The 20,371-nt window shown below is 41.8% G+C and overlaps 1 protein-coding gene across 2 annotated transcripts in view; it reads right to left on the reverse strand.

The window, feature by feature from the left end:
- Positions 1 to 20,371, reverse strand: part of SGSM1 (small G protein signaling modulator 1) — a 1,153,128-nt gene that overhangs the window by 60,518 nt on the left and 1,072,239 nt on the right. For both annotated transcript variants that reach the window (XM_078667338.1, XM_078667339.1), the window contains 2 exons: positions 19,882 to 19,964; positions 926 to 1,035 (listed from right to left, as the gene is read on the reverse strand). In XM_078667338.1, coding sequence (XP_078523464.1) covers positions 926 to 1,035; positions 19,882 to 19,964 — 193 coding nt within the window. The remainder of the gene's footprint in view (positions 1 to 925; positions 1,036 to 19,881; positions 19,965 to 20,371) is intronic.

Below are 20,371 nucleotides of genomic sequence, written 5' to 3' on the forward strand. Positions count from 1 at the left end.
CGAGCTTCGCTACATGCTGCGAAGACTCTGTCGCTGCCCGACCCAAACATCGACCGGCTCTATCGCCGCACTGTGAGCTGCCAGCACAGCAGCGAGCACCTTCTCACCCTTCAACGCAAGCCCTGGTCTCACCGACTCCGTCAACGAGCCACTGCCTGCACCGCATCATGAGGACACCACATGCTGCAACGTTCCGCTTCATGACGCGACCGCGGCGTTTGCCCCGACCGACTCACATCGACATGTTGGTCGCAAAAAGAAAGTACTGTGTCCGAGTGTGTCGACGCTTTAGCTGGCCCGTATCAACACGGTCGGCTGGAATTGTTAGACTCTGTCGTATTCAGTATAGCGGTAGCTCCAGGAGGAGCTACAAAGTCAGAGAAACTGTGTTTTATTGATTTACCTGCAATTTAAAGGTTATTTTGCACAAGTACGGTTTTTCAAGAGTATTGTATGTTGGATTTTTATCATATTTGGTCTTGCTGGTTTAGATAAAGATTTACTATTTTTCTAAACTAGTGTGGTGTCCATTTGTAGTGTTTTCACTGTATTACTGTAAGTGTTCATAAATACTTAACACACTGCCTCTGAGATAAGCCTGTCTGCTCATGCCAAGCTACCAAGGGGGTGAGCAGGGTTTTTTAGGAGTGTACCCTCCTTACCCTGACTAGAAGCAAGTGTCCCTATTTTGACAAAGGTACCTACATCTGCCAACTAGAGACCCTCATTTCCAACACTTTATAATATTTATCTTCAATATGGACGGCTCACCTTCTTATAATACAAGTATATCTATACAATCCTTATACCTTTAACATTATACTCGAGTCTATCCCACCCCACATTAATATAAAACATAGCCTCTTCTGTATATCATGTGTAAAAAATCAAAGAAAACATAAAAAGCACTTTAAACCAAGATTACCTGGATCAATGATCTCATATTTGCAAAGTGTGTATCCATAGCTCCTCCGTGTGGGAAATTTTGGTTCATCCTTTTCATGAGCTCTGAAAAGCAGCTGAACGCCAACGCCTCTGTAAAAGGTACCAGACAGAGCAAACGGATCAGAGGCCCAGAGATGGAGAGTACAAAAAGGACAAGAAATATAAATAGAAAATATCAGTTTTGGATTCTGCTAGAATAGACTATTAAAGTGGTATCTGTAGCCTCTAGGCAGCCTCATAAGGGTAACTTCAAGGGTTTGCTTTTGAAGAAAGATAATTACAAAAAAGGAGATATCATATGAACAATATACATTAAGAGGTTTTGAAAGGCCAGCTCTGCAGTGTAGGCATATTTAAATACAATTTGTTATAACTAGGATCTACATCCAGGGAATAATGGAGCAGAAAACATTTTGTTTTGGGGGAAAGTCTTGAACAGGGGCTGCTGTACTTAAAAGCTGTACAGGTGAAAGCGAGGAGGGTATTGAAATGTATTTTTTAGGTCTGGCTTAAGACATCTTTAGCTTTCTTCTTTTTGTTACCTTTTGTTACCAATTACTTGAGGTTCATGGTATTGCCTCTTTGGTATACCATTCCTCCTTTTATAGAGGGCTTGCATTGCAATACATTAAGAACTATTTTATAACCATCACTCGAACGTGACACTTTCTGTATCATTCAATTCTTTATCTCAAACATACAATACCACAATACAAATGCAACCACGACCAATACAAAAAGCATCAATATCAGTAGCACCCATCCCAATTCTACTTAACTTCAAAGCCATTACTATCAATATCACCGCTACCATCTCTACAAGCAGGGGCGGGCGAAATCTTTGAGCAAAATTGAAAACAGTCAAAATAAGTCCTCTTAGATTCCCCTGGAACCATAATCCACTCAGCAGAAGAATTAAAGGTTGGATTTACCCTTAGGATTCTTGCATTACAAAAACGTTAAACTTTAGGCCAAAACGTTTCCCTGAGATTGCATATGATGTTTTTATGTGGGCCAGGCAAAGATATTTACAGACAGAGGACTGCAAACCCATAGGAAACCAGAACTACAGGCATATTTCGCCTATATTTTTTGGTTTCTCTTTCTTGTTCAATGGTGGGAGGTGGTGCGAACCCAGATACAAATGCTAATTTTTCCCAGGATTTGCATCCCTATTTGCCCACATTAAATAAAAAAATCATCCAGGCCAAACCCACACTACCAATATCACCACCAACGATAGAGGCACCACAAATGCCACCAGCATTAATACGTACTCCGGCACCGATACAACAACCAACAAAATCATTAGCACCAATACCACTCCACTACCTATATAACCCATCACCAATATCAACATCATCAAACAGGGTCACACCTTTTATTCTAGGACCCATAAAGTCATACCATAGCTCGACTACTTTCTCCTCCCTGCTTCAGAGTCTATGGGATGCTCATATACACATGTGAAGTCTTTCAGACCACTCCCATTAGAATCAAGATTACAGATTGGCTGCTGGAGCTGAAAGCTGGGCTGGCACTTGAATGTATGGTGGCTTCAGTACACTGAGACTAGAACACATATCCAAAACAGCCGATGAAAGATACGCAGACACGAATTAAGGTACGACTGAGTCCCAGGTGACCCTCTGGGAGTCCTTGAAGGTCACTGTCTGAGGACACAATATTAGTCATATCTCAGGAAGGTACAAGAAGCAATACCAGGAGATGACTGACCTGGAAACTGGCATTCTCGAAACAGAAGTGTCTCATGCACGTTCAGTTCCCAGACTGCACTGAGAGACTCACTACACCAACAAGAGGTACTCCGTCAACTGCACTTGGACGAGGCTTGTAGGCCTGTCGTTCTACACAGTCACATCTATCATTAGGGAGATAAAGCAAGTAAAATTCTGCACTGGCTCTATACCAAAAGATACACTGCATACCCACTGCAAACATAATGGAGGGAAGGGGGGGTTCAACTCAAGGGGGACTCTGCCATTAACCAGTGCTTCGCTGCATACTACGCATCACCATACACCCAGCCACCTGGAGAAGACCCTGATGCCCTCCAAGGCTTTGTGAGGGTTTTGCCCACAAGCCCTTTGGCAGACCTAGAATGAGCCTTACTGGATAAAGACATCACATATGAAGAGCTGGGGAAGACTCTGCCTTAACTCCACTCCGGCAAAAACCCAGGTCCTAACAGCTTCCAGTGCAGTTCTTTAAATCCTATAAAAGGCTACTTATTGACCCTATTTGGAGCATGTTTATATGAGCCCAGGATGAGGACATGTTCTCTCCTGATCTCCGCCTGGCTGAAATAGTGGTCATAATCAAACGGGGACAACAACCTGATGAGTGCTCTTCCTATTGCCCCATCTCCCTGCTCAATACGGAGGTTAAGTTGTGAGCTAAGGCCCTGGCCAACAACCTATGTTCTGTGATTACTAACCTGATTCACGCTGATCAATCGGGCTTCATGCCTAAGGGCCATGTAGCGTAACATTTGCCATCTGCACAGCGCTTTGGCACTAGCTCATAGGCCACCAACAGCCCATGCACTCCTTCTAGTTGACTTCCAAAAGGTATTTGATTCGGTCCAATGGGACTACCTGATTTACCTGCTGCAGAAACCTAACTTTGGGCCCAGCTTCATTGCCTGGAACTGGTTATTATAAACTAATCTCCAAGTGAGAGTGAGGGTGGAAGGTTTGCTGTCTGCCCAATATATACAGGGGTGAGGCAGGAACGCCCCAGCACCCTTACTGTTTGTAATTGCAATTTAGCGCCTAGGCGGGATAGATGCCTTTGTAAGGTGCTTGGAGTGGGCGCCAGAGGTGTCGGACAGGGTCATTCTATGCCTGACGATGTTTTCATTTTCCTGGACAATCCCTCTGATGCCCGACCCGAGTACTTCAGATATCGTGTATTTTAAGGACTTCTTCCAGGCTTACCATTAACAGATCCATATCCTCAGTGTACCTCATGGCATACCAACCATCAGTGCTCAATTGGAAGGCCGGCATACACTTTCGTCAAGAAGGCTTCCACTATTTGCATGTGATTGATGATCCCTCCCGGACTTGGGACCACAACATTAAGCCTCACCTAGACCGGGTGTCCCGAGATCTTAGTTTCTGGATGACACTGCCACTAAGCATCCTGGGGCGGCTGGCTATGTATAAAATGGTCGTTCTGCCCTGTTTACTGTACCAGCTGCAGAACTATTCCTTTTAGCTCTCACCATCAGTCTTCCAGTGAATGGACTTTCTGCTGCGGGACTTCCCGTGGCGGCACCATGTCCAAAGGGTCACCCTTTCTAAGTGTTATAAATACCCTTACAATGGGGGCATTGCAACTCCAGATATATTCTTCTACTACAGGGCATCTCATCTTATATTTATAAATGAATGGTGGCTTAACAACTTCGCAGACCCTGCCTTTGTCACGGAGTGGTGGGCAATGCAGGAAATCCCCCTCTTACATTTGCTGTATGAGGGGCTCCTGCAGAGCACCTTCAGGCTGCCACAAAAGTGACCCTCCAGCTTTGGAGGGAGACTCATAGAGCCCTGAGGTGGGTGGGATGCCTGACGAAGAAAACTCAGTTGTGGCAAGTGACCCACCAGTCACAGGCTACAACCCTGGGGGACTTCAAATCTTGGGATGTTACTTATATCTCTAAGTTGAGAGATGCCATGCTGGCTCCACATTGAATCCTTCCTGGAATTGCAGGTGAAATATGACCGGCATCGCTCACAATTCTTCCACTATCTGCAACTAATGCATGCCCTCACTCACTATCTCAAGGGACTGTCAAATATTCCGGATTATAGCCCGCTTTAGGTCAAAATCCTCATGGAGGAACTTCCCAATCACCAGATCTTGCGGGTGTATGCACCTCTTGTGGTTAACACAACTGACTCCTTTGACTGGTTGAGAGAAGCCTGGGAGGGAGACTAAGGACAACTGAATGATGATGATTGGAGAGAAGCCGGTGCCTTCCCCACGAGACTGCAATTGCCATGCAGTTTCACCTAATACAGTGAAAGCACTTACACATGTTCTACTATACCCAGTAGAGACAATGGAGAATGGGGGCGGACTCGCACCAACCTGCCTGCGAAGTCGATCTGAACGAGGTGACTGTCTTCATACAGTTTGGTTGTGTGGGGCACTGGCCCCCTTCTGGGAGGGGATGTTACACTGACTAGAACAGAGCTGGGGAAGACTGCCCCAGTACTGCCCTAGGACCCCAAGCTGTATCTACTTCATATTGCGGAAGGGTTTGACACTGACTGATATTGCATGGCCTGGTTGCGGCTGGGTCTGGTGGTAGCAAAAAAGGATATCACCAGGGTTTGGAAAGACAAAGATCCTCCATCCGTGGAGGGGTGGACACATGGGCTAGATTGTTGCAAGAGCATGGAGATTCCCATCAACAATGCCAGAGGTTGGCCACTCAAACATTACAAAATATGGGCTGCTTGGAGTTGACCCCGTGCCATCATACTTCGGAGAGTTGAAAACCCTGGTCATGCCCTAGATGAGGAAATACAGTCTTATATGATTGTGGGACCTGCAGCAGGATCTCTGGGGAAGGGGGAGATGACTGAGAGGTTGAATGTTGGCTGGACTTGGGGGGGAGGGAGATCTGTGCTTATTCTTCGACGCATGGTAAGTGTAGTGAAACATGATATCACTATTGTATATAGTCTCTACCGTATGTGTCTGGTGCACCAACTTTGTAAAAAATATATAAAAATTGTCATAAAGATAAAACAAATAACCAACGATAACACACCATCACTTCAAATACCACCACCATTACAGGGCGGGAACTTAGCCACCAGAACAATGTAAACAGTTTAACAAAGTCAACTTCTAAAACATATTGAAAATGCGGCATCACGAATTCCAAAATCAACTGCAATATGCTTCACCTCTCCATCTGGGTGACTACCATGCCATCATACTCCCTTTCTATGAACCATTCAATGTAAACAGAGAATTTCACAGTATTGCAGATTAGCTGGCAAAGACGGAATGTTCAGTTTGATAAATACAGCAAACAGACAAGAATGGCGTAAAAAGGGCTTGATTTTGTGCCGTGTTATTATTATTATTATTATTAAAAAGGATTTGGTACCGCGCACATACACCAATTGGTTTCTTGGCGCTCGAGACCGGGTGGGAGGAGAACATACGAGGGCAGGGCCACTAGCCATGCGCCAGACGGAACAGGTAGGTTTTCAGAGAATTGCGAAAGCGACGATAGTCGGTAGACAGACGAATGGCAAGAGGGAGGGAGTTCCAGGTAACAGGAGCAAGAAAGGAGAAGCAGGCTCCTCCATGTTTCTTGCGGTTGAACCTAGGGGTAATCAAAAGGTTATGAGCCGAAGATCTGAGATGACGGGAAGGGACATAGGCGTGTAAGCAGGAAGAGATAAAGGCAGGAGCGCATGAAAACAAGGACTTGAAAATAGTGCAGGCCATTTTAAAAACACACCGCTGTGCAACTGGGAGCCAGTGTAAAGTTTTCAGCAAAGGGGTGACATGCTGATGTTTAGGCTGCCGAAAAATTAGTCTGGCTGCCTGGTTCTGGACCAGTTGGAGTCGGGAAAGATGGCAAGCAGGGACCCCCACGTATAGACAGTTGGCATAATCTAGACGTGAGGTGATGAGGGCAAGGATAACAAGAATGAGGGCCTCTTGAGATAGAAACCTGCGAATCTTCCCGATGCGGCGGAGGTGGAAGAAACAGGCCGAGGTGACGGTGTTGATGTGAGGCCGCATTGAGAGGTCACTAGAGATAGTGACCCCCAAGCTCTTCACTGTGTTCACTGGACAAGGAGGGGAACCCAAAGCTGCAGGCCAGAAGTTGGGAGACCAGGGAGAAAGAGAACCACCGGTCACCACCAGCTCCGTTTTACTGGGGTTGAGCTTAAGTTGACTAAGGTTCATCCACTCATAGATGAAGAGCATGGCATTTTGAAAATTAGAACAGGAAGAGGGAGAAGAATTGAGAGGAAAAATAAGCTGCAGATCATCTGCATAGTTAAAAGCGGTAAGTGAAAACTGACGAAGAGAGACAAGAAGGGGCTGCATATAAAGATTGAACAGAAGCGGGGACAGAGCAGAACCCTGGGGAACACCACAGGAAAGAGAGGATAGAGGGGCAGAAAAAGAAGAAAGCCGAACAGATTGAAAGCGGGAATGAAGAAAAGATACCACCCATGACAGGGCCAAGCCAGAAATGCCAGCATTTCTGACACGGTCGACCAAGATACCATGGTCGACCGTGTCGAAAGCGGCTGAGAGGTCTAAAAGTACAAGGGCCTGGGACAAATTCCTGTCAGCTCCCTGTTTCAGCGTGTCCATGACTGCCACCACAACTGCCTCAGTGGAATGAGCAGGTCTGAACCCAGCCTGTCGATCATCGAGGAAACGAGTTTCCTCGATAAAGGCACTGAGGCGCGGGTGACATAGGTCTCTAAGACCTTTCCTAAATAAGGGAGGAGGGAGATGGGGCGGTAGTTGGCCAGCGTGGAGGGGTCGAGGCCCGTTGTTTTTAAAATGGGAACCACCACAGCGCTTTTGAAAGCATTAGGGACAGAGCCTGACAAAAGAGATTGGTTTAAAAGATCAAGAGGGGGGCCGGGGCAGGCCACGAAGGCAGCTCTTAAGATGGACGTAGGGCAGCAATCATTAGGCGAGCCAGAGCTCACAGTCTGAAGCAATGAGAGAAAAACATCCAGGGAGATGGGGGGAAATTTAGAAAACGAATGGGGATTCGGGGGGGGGAGAACAGAATCATGAGACAGAGTAGTGAGGGGAATGTTATTTTTAATCGCAGAGATTTTGTCAGAAAAAAAAGAGTTGAGAGAGTTGCACAGGGCTTGTGAGGGTAGAGGCTGAGGGGTGACCCGATCAGGAAGGGAGAGCTCAGCTACAATAGAAAAAATTTCTTTGGTCTTGGATGCCGAGGACAAGACCTTCTGAGAAAAATAAGATAATTTGGCCGAAATGATCGATCGTTTGTAAGCCTTTAATAAATCAGTGTACGTGACTTGGAGTAACGGGTCATAGTTCCGCCGCCAACGGCGCTCAGCCTGTCTGAGGCGAAGTTTGTCCGCCTTAAGAGTGGAGGTAAACCAGCGCTGAGCGTCATGGGGGCGTTTGGACTTAACAGTTTTGATGGGGGCAACGACGTCACAGGCAGAGGACAGCCATTGATCGAGAGAGGTGGCTTGGGAGTCCAAATCAGAATAGTCAGGGAGAAATGATGAGGCAAGAATAGAATGGAAATGGGGAATATCAGCCTGTTTCCAATTTCGGATCTGAAGGTTATGGGGATCGGAGGGCGGGTAGACAAGAGTAAGTGCAAGGAGAAAGAAATAAAAAAGTGATCAGACCAGGAACAAGGATAGACCAAGGGAGAGGGGATGTCGAGGTTGGTGGACCAGATCTGATCTAGTGTGTGGCCTTTGTTGTGTGTGGCCGCAGAAATGTGTTTAGAAAAATTTAGGCCAAGCAGTGAGTCAGTGAACTCACGGGAGAGAGAGGATTCCTGAGGGTCTGAAGGCCAGTAGTTGAAGTCGCCCGCCACCAAAACCCTAGCGGAATTGATGGCTATCTGCGAGATCATACTACTAAATAAGGATGGGAAGAGAGGCGAGTTGCCAGGGGGACGGTAAACTAATATACAGATAAATGAGGAATTGGGAGAGGTAAATTTCAGTGTAAGAATGTCCGTGTTAGCTATGGGTGGAGTGGCGAGGGTAGTGAACTGTAAGTGGGAGCGAATGATAGCGGCGACTCCGCCGCCAGGTCTGCCCGGGTTTCTGTCAGAATGAAGAATATAGTAACCCGCAGGGATGGCGGCCAAGATGTCAGGGTTAGAGTCAGCGTTTAACCAAGTTTCCGTAAGGAGTAAGATGTCGATAAGACCTCCGTCAAGAAGTTGGAATATGTCTAGCTGATGTTTAGGGAGAGAACGAGTATTGAGATAGAGTAATGTGAGAGGGTCACTACCACTAGGACTGGGCTGAGTCAGCCGAGGTGCAACAGAGGGAGGTGAGGAAGTGGGAAGGGAAGGTGAAGAAGGAATTATAAGCGGGGGAGAGGATAGAATGTTATTTCCTCGAATGGTAACTAGAGCATGAGGCGCAAGGAGGACATGATGGGATAGGGCACGAAGGGCCTGAGAGGAGTACACCAGACGTTGGGCAGCATGCCTGGCCCCTGGCCTCGGTCGGCCGCGGACGGGCGCAGACGGGTATCAATAATTTGCCGTGCTGGGTATCAATAATTTGCCTTATATTTAGGAGTTGATTACACAACGTTTTTAATGGACATTTGCAATTTAATGGTTTCCTATTAAGTTTGACTGCATTTCTGACTTTCTACTCTTGCAATTCCAGGAGTACTCAAATGTGCAACTAGTTTCATATTATAATTTTCTGCATATTTTAGCTTTCATGTTGCTCCACGGGCAATATATTATCAGTTAACTTTTTCATGTACAGAATTGTGGTCATGTTCCCTCCCCATTTCTACCCTGAAAACACGTTTACTCCTGCTTGTGACAAAATAAATCTCCAAGACTTTTCAAGGTGGGTAAAGACCATCCTATTGCTGCTGGATACCAAATAACAAACGGGTTAATGGGTGCTCACCATCCTTTACAAATGGACCCATAAAACCAGGGACGATCACAGCCCCAGCAGTGCTAGATTTGACCAACAAAAACTGAAATATACTCTCAAATTTCAGGACGAGCAAATTCCATAAGAGAGGCGAGTAGCACACCATTCCAAATTAAATTTTTAGGGCACAAACACCTTTACGAATTGACCCATAAATCTTATTCAAATGCAAAAGAAATCAGACATCGGTTTGGATAGATCTGTTATGTAGTCACACAGAAAGCTAATAGGAATTATGGTACATAATTATCCTAGGCCTTTACTATATTTCACCGAATATATCCTAATCGTATGCCAGTGATTTACCAACCATTACTGATTTATACCCGCAAAAGGCAAGAGGGATCCTTTGCAGGCGTCACAAAATTAATATTGTGACTGCAATGAAGATATTTGTCAATCAATCCGAATTTATATCAAGAGAATATAAATAAATGGAATCCAGAATATCGTTTTGGACAACAAGGTTTCAAGGACAAAATATACCGCAAATTACACAGGTAACTGATGCGATTCTTTCAACACAGTAGTTATGTTTTAAGGCAAGGGACATAATAAAGTGAACTTATCTGATCCAGTGAGTATTTGTAGTAATAAAGCACAATGAAACTATATATATATTTGCAAGGCAATATTAACTGCTTATTCTGAACACCAAAAACTTCTGCTGAGGTCGGAGCCTAGACTATTTTACCCTGAGGCACATCTGATTATTGGACTAATGTTTCACCACAATGGTATAATGAGTTTTGTGTGGTACAGGCCAGTGTTGCCAGGATGTGCATTGAAATACATTTTACTTAGTAAAAGACACTTGGCATGGCGACCGTTCCTTACCTAGTCACTGTGCTTTTACTTAGTAAAAGACACTTGGCATGGCGACCGTTCCTTACCTAGTCACTGTGCAGCTTTTAGAGATGAAGTGAAATGTATATTTCCCATGAGCTGCCTTTGTACTAAACACGTAGCTGAATTACATCTCTAAATACAAGTATTTATATATTCGTTTCTCCTTGGTGATAGCAAGCCTTCACACATTTTTAAACGTTAAGAAATTAGAAAAAAATGTACAATTAAGCAACCGGTTAACAATAAACATTAGTGAACAATACTTTTATATATAAAGAAAAGTAGGAGTATGCCAAGAAAGCAAAATAAGAGCATGCTATACTGAGGAAGATTTAAGTTTATGACAAGCAACATGCAGAATTTAGACAAAGTGGCAAATCTAAGAGAGTAATGCAAAACAGGACCGAGAGATGAGCAAAATCAGGAAAATATTGCATATGTACTGAGGCATAACAGATAGCCTCAATCATACAGATCCAAAAACTGGCTAGAAATGTAATCAAATGTTTCGTATTAGTCTCAAATGTGAAAAACATATTTTCCAACAAAGCTGCTGTTAGACAAGTTAGCCTTAGGGTGGTCTTCCCCCAGACATTTTGCCTGCTTATCTCAACTTTTTGCTGATTCTTTTTGTTGGCCTTAGTACTCTGAGCACTTTACCACTGCTGACCAGTGCTAAAGGGCATGCACTCCTACCTTAAACATGGTTGCATTGGTCTATCCACAATTGGGATATTTAATTTAGCTGCAAGTTCCTAGGAAAGTGCACTATCTGACAAAGTGGCAAATCTAAGAGAGTAATGCAAAACAGGACCGAGAGATGAGCAAAACCAGGAAAATATTGCATATGTACTGAGGCATAACAGATAGCCTCAATCATACAGATCCAAAAACTGACTAGAAATGTAATCAAATGTTTCGTATTAGTCTCAAATGTGAAAAACATATTTTCCAACAAAGCTGCTGTTAGACCAGTTAGCCTTAGGGTGGTCTTCCGCCAGACATTTTGCCTGCTTATCTCAACTTTTTGCTGATTCTTTTTGTTGGCCTTAGTACTCTGAGCACTTTACCACTGCTGACCAGTGCTAAAGGGCATGCACTCCTACCTTAAACATGGTTGCATTGGTCTATCCACAATTGGGATATTTAATTTAGCTGCAAGTTTCTAGGAAAGTGCACTATCTGACAAAGTGGCAAATCTAAGAGAGCAATGCAAAACAGGACCGAGAGATGAGCAAAACCAGGAAAATATTGCATATGTACTGAGGCATAACAGATAGCCTCAATCATACAGATCCAAAAACTGGCTAGAAATGTAATCAAATGTTTCGTATTAGTCTCAAATGTGAAAAACATATTTTCCAACAAAGCTGCTGTTAGACCAGTTAGCCTTAGGGTGGTCTTCCCATAGACATTTTGCCTGCTTATCTCAACTTTTTGCTGATTTTGTTTGTTGGCCATAGAACTCTGAGCACTTTACCACTGCTGACCAGTGCTAAAGGGCATGCACTCCTACCTTAAACATGGTTGCATTGGTCTATCCACAATTGGGATATTTAATTTAGCTGCAAGTTCCTAGGAAAGTGCACTATCTGTGCCCAGGGCCTGGAAATTAAATGCTACTAGTGGGCCTGCAGAACTGACTGTGTGACCCACACAAGTGGCCCTTTAAACATGTCTCTGGCCTGGCACTGCAGAGCCGTTGGGTGCAGTTTTACTGCCATGTCAACTTAGTGATTAACACTCTCTCACAAGCCTATAACTCCCTTTCTATTACACATAATTCACCCCTAGGTAGCCTACAGGGAAGGGTGCTGTGTAACTAAAAGGTTGGACATGTACTTTTCAGTTTGCAATGTCCTCGTAGTGAAAAACACCCACATCTGTTTTTCACCACTGTGAGGCCTACTCTGCTCATAGGTTAACATTAAGAATTCCTTACTACACTTTTAAGCTGTAATTCCTTATTGAGCAAGAGGGGTTCTGTCACGTCTAATATCATTGAAATGGTAATGATAAATCCTCTTTGCTGGTAAAGTTGGATTTAACATTACTATTTTAGAAATTTCACTTCATTTCTCTGCTCTTAAAGATCTGTGAGCCTGCAGCTTGTCTCCAATTCACGTTTGGGGAGGATGACAGCTTGACTTTGTGCACTCTCTTTATACAGCCACACACAAAGGAAGGTTAGGTGTATCTGAGGGTCAATCTACAACTTGATGGCGCATCCTGGGCACGATGGAAGGGAGGAGCTAACAGCTGAATATCCAGTGTCCTGTCCCCACACAAAGGGCTGATTACCCCCCTGTAGTGCATCAGAAGCCAGAGCTAGGAAGAAAGGATGTCTGTGCCCTTCAAATACCTTTCTTTGAAGAAACTCTCACTTCCAATGCACAACAGGGTATAAGTATTGGGTTTCCCCGATTAGACACTTCTGGACCTGTAAAGAACCTCTGTCAGGAAGAAGGACTGCTGTGCTGCTACAAGGACTGTCACTCTGTGGACTGCTGCTCTGGAAGAACTGTTTTTCTGCTTTTCTGTCCTGCTGCCTGCTACCCTCAGCTCCTGCTGAGGAAGAACTGGCCTCTTGTTTAAACCCAGAGTGATATCCAAGGGCTTGTTGGTATGCCTCCTGTTTCTGAGACTGAGAGATTTTAAAGTCTCACTGCCTGCTCCTGTGCCTGGTCCATTGGAAGCAGACACAGGTGCTTGTTCCAGTAAATTCAATGCATCTCCAGTCTGCGTGTAGCAGAACTGGCACATCAACCCTGTTGCTGGAGCAGAATCGGTGCATCGCATTCAGAGCCAGCACATCACCTTAAAGAACCTCTGCTTTGGAACCAATGCATCTTCGTCACTGCAGTGTGAGAAGCTTGACACATGCCCTCGACTGTGTGGAGAAACGCAGTATATTGTCTACAGAACAAATGCCTAAAGCCTCGGCGCATCATCTTCAGACCGACGCATCGCCACCACTGCGTTAAGGAAATCACTGCATGACCTCGACTGTGGGATCGACACAGACACATCGCTCGGCTGCACCCTGCATCTCGCTGTTGCGCTTAGCATCAAGGAACTGTGTTCAGCAGGTCTGCATGGCTCCTATATCCGGCCCATGCTCCATCGTGGGTGGCCGGAACTCTTGACTTTGCCCCAGTCCAGGGCGACCAGATAAAGACCATAGGCGCTCTTTGCTTTTAAGCGCTACTGACACTTTTACTCTTTAAAAATTCATATCTCGACTTCTACTCATTGGATTTTTTTCGTTTTGGTCTTGTATTTATTAAATAATAATCTAGTTTTCTAAATTGGTGTGGAGTCTTTTTGTGGTGTTTTCACTGTGTTACTGTTCGAAGAGGTGCACAAATACTTTACACATTACCTCTCAAGTTATGCCTGACTCCTCTGTGTCAAGCTATCAGAGGGTGAACACAGGTTAATTTCGGGCGTGTTTCTAAAGTATCCTGACTAGTATATGTGATCCCTACTAGGAAAGGGTGCATACCTCTGCTAACTAGAGACCCAATTTCTAACAGCTGCTCAACACATTTTGGGAATCCAACTCTCAACTGAAAAATTCAAAGGTGAGCAATTGTCAGATTATATCTTCATTCAGTTATGAAATGTGTGAAACTAAATTAATGTTGGCAAGGAGATTTTCCAACAATATTTTTCAAAAAGAGGTTCCAATTGCTACTTTTGCCTCATCATGCAAGCCTTACACATTTCACAGAATATGAGAGCTGATTTGCAATCTATCTAAGTGTTGATTATAAGTGTTGATTAACCTATTTGGGAAACAACACAGGCTGCTTCTCTTAAGCAGATGCTAATCAGCTAAGATGTCAGAGAAGTTGTTATCTAGGACATCAACTTAGACATCTGAGCCCAAATTCTATGGGTGCACCTCACAAAGCCAAATATACACATTTATATTTATTCATGTGTTTATTTACTCCTACACCTAAAAGGTAATGTACATTTGTTTGCTATTCACCATTTCCTTGGAGAGACTTATACCTAGGCTGGTTTAGATGCCTCCAACCCTTCAATGAGGGGGTGGAGCCTCCTAAGCAAAATCTTATTTGCCAGTGTTGCCCACCTCTTAGGTTCACTGCCCGAGGACCTCAATTTTACAAGAAAGCAAAGAATAGAGAGGCAACAAACAATCAAGTACAGTACATCAAAATGTTTTAAGAAAAATATTTATGGGCATTCATGAATGAGTAGTAGTCCTTCAATGATGTTCATGAGATATTTTTATTGCAATCTTCATAAAGTATCTTGAAATCAATACATCCAACGCGTTTCGCCCAGATCGGGCTTCCTCAGGGCTGTAAGTATAACATAAAGTAATCAAGATATATACAACCATAATTAAAACACATTTGATTAAGACATCGCATTATTATTAAGACAAGCTGCCAACAAAGATTACATGCGGCCCAGTCCATTAAACATTTGAAAACACAAATTGAAGGACCAAAAACAACAGAAACCTTATGGTCAGAGCTGGAGGGGAAAAAGATGACAACACATGACAAACCCAATATGTTCAATATTCCATAACTGTGTGCAGGAGACATTTCTACCAACCTCAGTTATTCAATGAGACCTTAAAAAACAATTAAACATATACATACATATTCAAAACATGAAGGGAAAAATCAAATAAGTACTGTCACAACAGAGAAATGCACACAGCTAACGCCAAATGAGTTATATTTATAAAGATGGTAAAAGATAAGAAAAATGGAAAAAACGGGGAAAGACACCCCCCCATGAGACATAAGAGAAATAAGACGAATATGATCAGAGAGCGAGAAGAAAAGAAACTAACAACAAGTAAAAGTAACACCGTTGAGACAGCATAAAGAGTAACTCAAGAGATTTAGATGCAAAATAATGCAACTTGAAAAGCCACTGGTACTACAGTAAAGGTAACCCGTAATTATTTCTAAAAACAGTTGAAGGCCGGCTATAAACCCACATACTGAAACATCAATGCCACGGATATTAAACCACACGAAACAAACAACTCACCAAATATTTATAAACGACGAAAACACGAAGGTAAGGCACTCTATGGATGGCGCAAATGGGTCTCTGTTTCTGAGTTTGAAACTGTAAACACAACATAAAGCACTTATTTATACAGAAGGCAACAGCATGTAAGCCAGCCAGCACCATATCATTGTTAAAAAGGATTTATATACCTGTCTACAAATTAAGGTATCCAAGAGCTTCCTATTTTCACTAAGAACAGCAGTATATTTTGGAGTGAACTATTTATTATTAGATATATGGGACAGCTCAGTTTTTTTCGTTATGAATAATATATGTATTTGTTTTCTCTGCAGCGTAATATCCAGGGACACATATCATAGTGTTCGCCGGCAGTAGCTCACTGAAATTTGTTACCAAGTCGGAACAACTGTACCTATTAAAGGTAATTGATTATATTGTTAACTGTCTTGTGGGATATGCTCTGGAGACTACCAGCTAGGTAGTCTCTTTGACTACTAGCTAGGTAGTTTTTTGAACAATTGATGTTGCGGTCAGTGTAAAATAATGTTTTCAATTCTTTTTTATGGACGCTTTCTCTTTGAAGCTCCACTTCCGTGAAAGGCCTACACGTTTGCCCTGCGCATACTGCTGTTCTTAGTGAAAATAGGAAGCTCTTGGATACCTTAATTTGTAGACAGGTATATAAATCCTTTTTTACAATGATATGGTGCTGGCTGGCTTACATGCTGTTGCCTTCTGTATAAAAAAGTGCTTTATGTTGTGTTTACGGTTTCAAACTCAGAAACAGAGACCCATTTGCGCCATCCATAGAGTGCCTTACCTTCGTGTTTTCGTCGTTTATAAATATTTGGTGAGTTGTTTGTTTTGTGTGGTTTAATGTCCGTGGCATTGATGTTTCAGTATGTGGGTTTATAGCCGGCCTTCAACTGTTTTTAGAAATAATTACGGGTTACCTTTACTGTAGTACCAGTGGCTTTTCGAGTTGCATTATTTTGCATCTAAATCTCTTGAGTTACTCTTTATGCTATCTCAACGGTGTTACTTTTACTTCTTGTTCGTTTCTTTTCTTCTCGCTCTCTCATCATATTCTTCTTTTTTCTCTTATGTCTCATGGGGGAAGTCTTTCCCCGTTTTTTCCATTTTTCTTATCTTTTACCATCTATATAAATATTACTCATTTGGCGTTAGCTGTGTGCATTTCTCTGTTGTGACAGTACTTATTTGATTTTTCCCTTCTTGTTTTGAATATGTATGTATATGTTTAATTGTTTTTTATGGTCTCATTGAATAACTGAGGTTGGTAGAAATGTCTCCTGCACACAGTTATGGAATATTGAACATATTGGGTTTGTCATGTGTTGTGTCATCTTTTTCCCCTCCAGCTCTGACCATAAGGTTTCTGTTGTTTTTGGTCTTTCAATTTGTGTTTTCAAATGTTTAATGGACTGGGCCGCATGTAATCTTTGTTGGCAGCTTGTCTTAATAATAATGTGATGTCTTAATCAAATGTGTTTTATTTATGGTTGTATATATCTTCATTACTTTATGTTATACTTACAGCCCTGAGGAAGCCCAATCTGGGCGAAACGCGTTGGCTGTATTAATTTCAAGATACTTTATGAAGATTGCAATAAAAATATCTCATGAACATCATTGAAGGACTACTACTTATTCATGAATGCCTATAAATATGTTTCTTAAAACATTTTGATGTACTGTACTTGATTGTTTGTTGCCTCTCTATTCTTTGCTTTCTAGTTTTCAGACATGTCTGCCACCAGGGAGGAGATTACAGCCATAGGGAACTCCCTATGAGAAAGTATACCAGGTGTACATATATATTTTAATGCATAATGTGAATGAAATCAACAAAATATTTATTTTTAACCTGGAAATAATAAATGTTTACAGCCCCTTAACTCCTCAAATTAAATGTGGTTTATAATAAAATATATTAATTAGGTTTGTAAGTATTAATTTTTGAAATAATAATATAGAAAAAAATGACTAACCCTCAATAAATGTTTTATGTTTCGTTAATATTGTGTATACATGATACAAAGGTACATATTTATATATTTTAAAACATATACAAAAGTTTAAAAGGTGTCATGTATTTTAAGAAAAATAAGTTTAGCAATAAATTAAAAACAGTTATAATAATTATATAAGATAGTTTTTATCACTTTAAATAAATTAACATATAATATTAAAGTGTTGAACTAATTTAATTTAGTGAACATTAGCTCCTATGTGATGTTATTTTAATTCCTGCTTCCATTGTTTTCAATGGGAGTGTGTTGCAGTATCGGTGGTTGGCCATGTGTGGTGCTTGACTTACTCTGAGACTGGGCCTCTATAAAGTTACACTTGTTTTGACACTTTTAGGGCTGTAGGAACCTTTGAAATGTATTTTTGAGAATTGTAATTGGCTTAATCTTTTGTTTGTGCGTGTGTGCTTGTATTTGTACAACCATGCCCCTCCCAAACCCCTCCTTTATTTTATCTAAATCCCTCCCATTTAATAGCAATTTTCTCCGTGTTTGCACTGCTCCCTGGTCCCTCCCACATTTACTATTAATTTGTATACCTATCTTTGCTGATCTCACCATCCCACTGTGGAAGAGATCTCTGCACAGAAAAGATAGAAGAGGCAAAATTCTCTGGCTGTATGTTTGTGAACACCATTTTGTAGTATGCAGGTAGGATTACTGTAGAACTACTTTATGTAATGTGAAATGCAATTTGAGAATTTGGACCACTGTGTAGAACTTCTGCCTCGCAATCATTTAGCAGAATAGAAGGAATAATCTAGTATGTGTGAACTCCAGGGTACTAGTGAAAGAGCAATAAGGGCTGCAGATGCAACCTAATAAAGCCAAGAACATCCCTTCAACCTGATCAAGTACAAGGAGTGACACTGCCAGCACGTGCCAGCCAAGTATTGTGGTGAGGCTTGAAGAAAGTATTAAGTAAGGGTTGTGCTATCTTTAGTTGGGTCAAGCTTTCTTTGGTTTATAGTTTTCAATGGTTCAACTTTGTCAATCCTTTTTCTAAGGACTACAATCTGCAGAAAGCCTTAGATTTCAACTGACATGAAGCATCTGAGCAAAGCTTACACCAAAACCAACAATCTGACAATCTGTTTAAGCTTGAGCTTTTTAACTCTCAAAGGGACTTCGGTGCAAGTTCCCACAAAACTTATACTATGGAACCTCATCTTGTGACTGACACCCACTTATAAGTTTTAAGTTCCAAACAAAAACAAGCATTGGCAAACCCAATCGATCTGGTCTTAACAAGCTAGTGTTAGTGTGATGGTTATTTTTAAAGTTGTTTGGGTGCAAACATATTCCAGAAAATAAAACAATAAGCAAGAAAAAGTAATGTTATCTACATGTGGCAGCCATATGCTTACAATAAAATCTTTAGTTTGAAAAAAAGTAAATATTGGATATCATTTAAATAGACCAATATGGGTGCTCTGTAGCAGTCATGTGTACATACAACAAGTATAGAAACCCATATAGTTTTAATGCACATAGCAGAGAAATATGTTTTTTATTGATAAAAAAATAGGGTGTATTGTCTTTGAATTACTGTAACCTGAAGACATACAAAGACGATCATGAAAAAAGGATAAAGAATGAAAAGACAAACACATTTGCATAGTACTTTATTGGCCAGACAAAATGCCATCACTCAGTTAGGCAATGCAACATTTTGGCAGGCACATTCCCTCAATGCAGGCTCTGGTATGTGGAAGCAAAAACATGAATGAAAGCTAAAAAGACCAATACCTGAAGAGAGCGGACCCGAAACTCTCTCTGTATGTAAATATTTATTTTTTAATTGTATGGGGCTGGCACAACAAATAATTCGGTCTCTAGGCCAGACACAGAAAATGTTTAAGGCTAGCCCAGTGTTGACTCCTTGTACAGGATTACTTAGATTGCAATGCTGCAATTCTGCACAGTAATATTTAGATTACATATATTGTACAGCTGCAATTTTGCATTAATATTTAAACCACCTGACAATTACAGAGATGGCATTTGAACCAACTGACCAGTGCAAAAATGACATTTTGCAGGAATGGGGATGCCCAATCTAGGTTCAGTTGTCAGTGCAATAGTGTGCTTGTATCAGTGCAATCCAAGTAATCCACAAATGTCAGTAAACATTGTTCCAGGAATGTACACAATCTGACTATAATTCTTCCTTGAACAAATGTGTCATATGACAAGATTAGTACATTAGATTAGTATTTAGCATTTGAAAATGTTGCTATTACACAGTATTATTTTAGACTTGGGTTTAAAATATAGAATAAAGAAAAGTCACCTACCATCATCTAATATCACTAAAAGAGGTGCAAGGAGATCACACATCCCTTGAACATAGCCGATCTCAATATGCTGCCAGACGTAACTGAAATGTACAAAGGCAATAATTCAGTGTTCATCTTTTGAAACAGAAAAGCTAAAGAAGTGGATCGCTTGAAAAATCAGTATGAAAGATGTGTGTCATCGTGCATAGCAGAGTTTACCGCAAACTGTTACAATTACCCACTTTAAGTGGCACTAAATGTATCCACTTTCATAAGGATGAAAGGTTGAGTAGGTGCTTGCAGGAATTCAGAGTTGTGAACTATAGAACACAGAGCATGTGACACAAATGTTGAGCTCAACAAGCCACCTATTGGGACACACGTCATCTTTTAACATTAAGGTTTTACCATAAAGTTGGTTGCCTTCACCTGGGTAGACCTGCAGCAATTTAACATTTGATCCTAAAAGTATGCAATGATTGCAAAAACATATGACATTATCCACAAT

This window comes from Lissotriton helveticus, chromosome 11 (assembly GCF_964261635.1).
Source record: "Lissotriton helveticus chromosome 11, aLisHel1.1, whole genome shotgun sequence".
NCBI lineage: Eukaryota > Metazoa > Chordata > Amphibia > Caudata > Salamandridae > Lissotriton > Lissotriton helveticus.